The sequence below is a fragment of the Carya illinoinensis genome, chromosome 3 (genome assembly GCF_018687715.1).
Source record: "Carya illinoinensis cultivar Pawnee chromosome 3, C.illinoinensisPawnee_v1, whole genome shotgun sequence".
Lineage (NCBI taxonomy): Eukaryota > Viridiplantae > Streptophyta > Magnoliopsida > Fagales > Juglandaceae > Carya > Carya illinoinensis.
Genome location: NC_056754.1, coordinates 11,949,527 through 11,953,660, shown reverse-complemented (window position 1 = coordinate 11,953,660; position 4,134 = coordinate 11,949,527). Strand labels below are relative to the sequence as shown.

The window sequence follows — 4,134 nt, the reverse complement described above, 5'->3', positions numbered from 1 at the left end:
TCGCGTGGTTGTGAATTTGTTAAAAGAAATTACTTAAGCCTAGCATCAAACAATTCACTGCTGGGCACCTTATCGAGAAATATGGAGATTCCCTATTTTTCTTTTCTTTTATTTTCTCTTTTCCTATTATTTTGTTTTTTGTTTTCTATTTTTTAAATTTTCTTTTCTATGAAGGAGTTACGAGCTAGGCTCATTTGGTTTTACAAATTATCGTAACTCCTCTCATCTTATATTATCTAATCATTACAATTTTCTTAAATTCTCATATAAAATAAAATAAATAATTAAACTTCAAATCTAAAATAAATTATATTAAAAAATTATATTCTAACATTTTATTCAATTTTCATCTTATCTCATCTTTATACCTAAATGAAGCCTTAAAATTGGAATAAAATGTGGTTATTGGATTATAGCGGTCCACCATACTTCTTGTCCAATATCTCATCGTATCCAAAGTGGGGACGAATTAGGTCTCGTTTAGTTATATAGTTCATATGAGATGAAATAAGATATTTTATTGAAAGTTGAATAAAATGTTATTATAATATAATTTTTTAATATTAGTTTTTTTTTTTAATTTAAAAAAGTTAAATTATTTATTATATTTTATATGATAATTTGAAAAAAAATATAATGATTATATAAAATGAGAAAAGATAATTTACTTTAATATGTATCACCAAACCGGTCAACTCTTAACGTTTATCGATCGCAAGCTCCGTTGTAACTTGCAGAATACTTGAACAAGGAGACATTAATGCGTGAAAGTCGACTTTGAATGTTAGCATGGACCTCAAAGCTGGGAGTTCTATTTCCGCGTTGATTTTCGCCCATTTGACTCAAATCTTATGCAGTAACCTTCGTTTTCAAACCCACAATATGGATTGGTCATTAATGGTGGCTCCAAATTCCTGCCGTGGAGAGTACGTGAGAGACTTTAGAGAAACGGAATTGAGACAAGATATGAGTTCCTTTTGATCATTTTGTTTTTCTTCTTTATTTTTTCGTCAATTTAGTGAAAAATAAATGGTACTGAACCATTCATCTATATTAATATAATCTGCTCATTACGGGAGAGTGTCCCTAAGCTATCAAAGTTAAGATCATGCGTATATAGGGCCAAAATAAATAAATAAATAAAATTTCTAGTTAGAATAGTGCTCTGTGTCCAAGTTAATTAATCATTCATGCAAAACTCATATTTCTTTTAAGGAATTGGAGACGAGGCACCAGAGAGGGTGGAAGAGGGCCCCCCCGGCCCCCACCCCTCCCCGGTCTTTTTAGGAACTGTATGGTTTCCAAAGACTTAGAAACTACCACTCTTAACAAATATTTAAAAAGTATGCAATGACGTTCTCTAACCTCTCGTATAATAAATATTTATTTGTGCTGAGCAATCGGGGCTTATTATCAAAGAATAAACACTAGCTACCTAGCTCTGTGCAACATCATCATCACGCGCGATTCTTCCCCATTCGTTTTTTTCCCCACCCTGCCCCGCTGTAGTCGCTCTAAAGGTTAGGAAAGTACTCTTTCGGTCTACTGATTCGCAAGGGGAATGGAAAGCTCCAATCTCTAGTTAGTCCATAATCTCCTTGGTGAAGTTTCCTCAATTTTGACATAATTAATACCAAAGGCTTAAACTTTCTAGGATGGATACAAGGGATGGTTATGCAGATAATACAGTCGCACTCTATGAAGCCTCATTTGATGGGTGCGTAAACACCTTGAACACATTGTTGCAAAGGGATAGACTCATTCTTCACAAAATCTCCCTCACATCCTTCACCGAAACCCCCATACACATTGCAGCTTTGCTTGGCCACCTTCATTTTACTAATGCTCTTTTAAGCAGAAAACCCAAACTTGCTGAAAAAGTGGACTCGTTAGGCCGAACTGCCCTTCACTTGGCCTGTGCAGAGGGACACACCCAGATTGTGAAAGCATTGTTGCAAGCAAACGCAGACATCTGCTTAGTTCCTGATCAAGAGGAGAGAATCCCTCTCCACTTAGCCGCAATGAGAGGACACATAGATGTAATTAAAGAATTGCTTACTGCCCAACCACAGTCGACCTTTCTGGCGAATCTCGACGGATACAACGTTTTACATTTGTGTGTTCAATACAGTAGTTTGGATGCTCTGAAACTGTTGGTGGAATCCGCTACCAATGATGATTTCGTCAACTCCAAAGACAATGATGGTAACTCCATATTGCACTTAGCTACGATGCTCGGGCAGACGAAGGTATGTTAACAATCTCTTTGTTGACCGTTGATCCATTTCGACTTTGCAGTTGAAGCCTTAAAGTTTTCTTTTTGTTTGTTTTACTAGTGTTTTCCATATATAACAATCCCCTGTGCAAAGTTGCCTCCCCTCTCTCTCTTTGATTCCTAGTGTTAGCCACTCCTTTGTCTCTACTTATCATTTAGCTTGAAGCTGTGTTTTTCTTCTAGTCTTCTCGTCATTTTCCTAGTTGGTTTTGGGCTCAATTTTCTCTTATACGGTCTAATTTCTTATACTATATATTCAATTGTATGGATAGTGGCAGCTTGGGGTGCGGATTCTCCTCGGCCGTTTGGTTTTAGACACGAGCCTACACTTGGTTTGGTCGTGGCTTTTATTTTTGTTGCACTCTATGGTCCCATGTTAGGAATTAATTCGAACAACAGGTATAATAATAGTTATGATCAGCTGGGTTGACTTCCACATTAAAATCTAGATTAAAAATTATTCTTCGATGTTGAAACTGAACTTTGTAACTTTATCATTTTATTCATAGAATAAAAGAACATATGAAAGAATCATAAGCTTTTTTTTGTTTCATACCACCTAATACTACTAGACGTACGATGCTTCGTTTGATGTGCTTCCTGTGTATTATATAGATCGATCGTGCAAAAAATATCAGTAAAAAAGCCCACGAAAACCATTCGGCATATTTCAATTGAATTTATTTGGGTTTGCCTATGTAGTACTTTTAGGCTTTCTGTAGTAATTGCATCAAACGATCGGACGTTGTACTTGTGCAGACCATAAAATACTTGCTTTCAATACCAGAAATAAGAAGAAAGGCCAATGCCATAAATAGGATTGGTAACACAGCTTTAGACGTCTCAGAGGCTTGCCATAGAGATTTCAAATCATGTCTTAAAATCCAAGACATTCTGAAGGCAGCCGGTGTTAGAAGAGCCAAGGATCTAAATTCTACTCCATTGCCAACACTAGCACTGCCTGCGGAAACACATGAACCAATTCAATCCTTTACTGGAGAACAGTCGGCACAGTCAAAGTTTAGGAAATGGTGGAGATACTTTTATTTGTGTATATGGGCTAAATCTTTGCTGTGTCAGGGCAATTGGGTCGACGAGACACGAGGCACATTGATGTTGGTGGCTACTGTGATTGCAACCATGACTTTCCAAGCTGGGATCAACCCACCAGGTGGTGTCTGGCAACAAGACACGACAAATGGTACTTTCAGGTGTAATTCTTCGATGTGTGCAGCCGGCACTGCAATTCTATCTTATTCCGAAATATATCAACATTTCTTGTCTTTCAACACCACCTCTTTTGTTGCAGCTCTAACGGTTGTGCTTTTGGTCATTAGTGGATTTCCACTGAGAAGCAAGGGCTTTATATGGTTTCTAACCGTAACCATGTTTATTGCAATTTATTCCCTGGTATTGACCTATTTCAGGGCAGTGCAATTGACGAGCCCGACTTATTTTCAAGACTATTCCCTGATTACCTCCATATTACCAGGAATCTGGCTTGTAATGCCACAGGTTGTTGGCGCGATTCACGTAATTCGCTTTTTATTTTGGATAATTAGGAAGTTGTTCAAATTCATGAGACGCTGGTTAACCAAACGTCAAGCAAAAGATGCCACCAACGTGTAAAAGAAAATTTGTCATGTCTTGGATCCAGCGCTGCATGCAGGATGCGTATCTTCGTTCTATTTATAATATGTGTGAACCAGTTCGCTGCAAGAAATTAATGGATGCATTTACTACATTTTGTGAAATTCCGTTGGAGTTATCACAGATAATAGATAGATAATATACTGCAACACGTGTAATATTTTCATTTGATACATGTAATAGTTAGTTTACATTCTGTTAATTCTGTT

The 4,134-nt window shown here is 36.9% G+C and overlaps 1 protein-coding gene across 1 annotated transcript; it reads left to right on the top strand.

Annotated features, from left to right (window-relative positions):
• The first annotated feature begins 1,409 nt into the window (after positions 1-1,409).
• On the top strand, positions 1,410-4,134 carry LOC122305578 (serine/threonine-protein phosphatase 6 regulatory ankyrin repeat subunit B-like). The gene is made up of 2 exons (XM_043118172.1): positions 1,410-2,249; positions 3,035-4,134. Exons 1-2 carry the CDS (start codon positions 1,656-1,658, stop codon positions 3,902-3,904), a joined length of 1,464 nt encoding a protein of 487 aa, XP_042974106.1. The 5' UTR covers positions 1,410-1,655; the 3' UTR covers positions 3,905-4,134.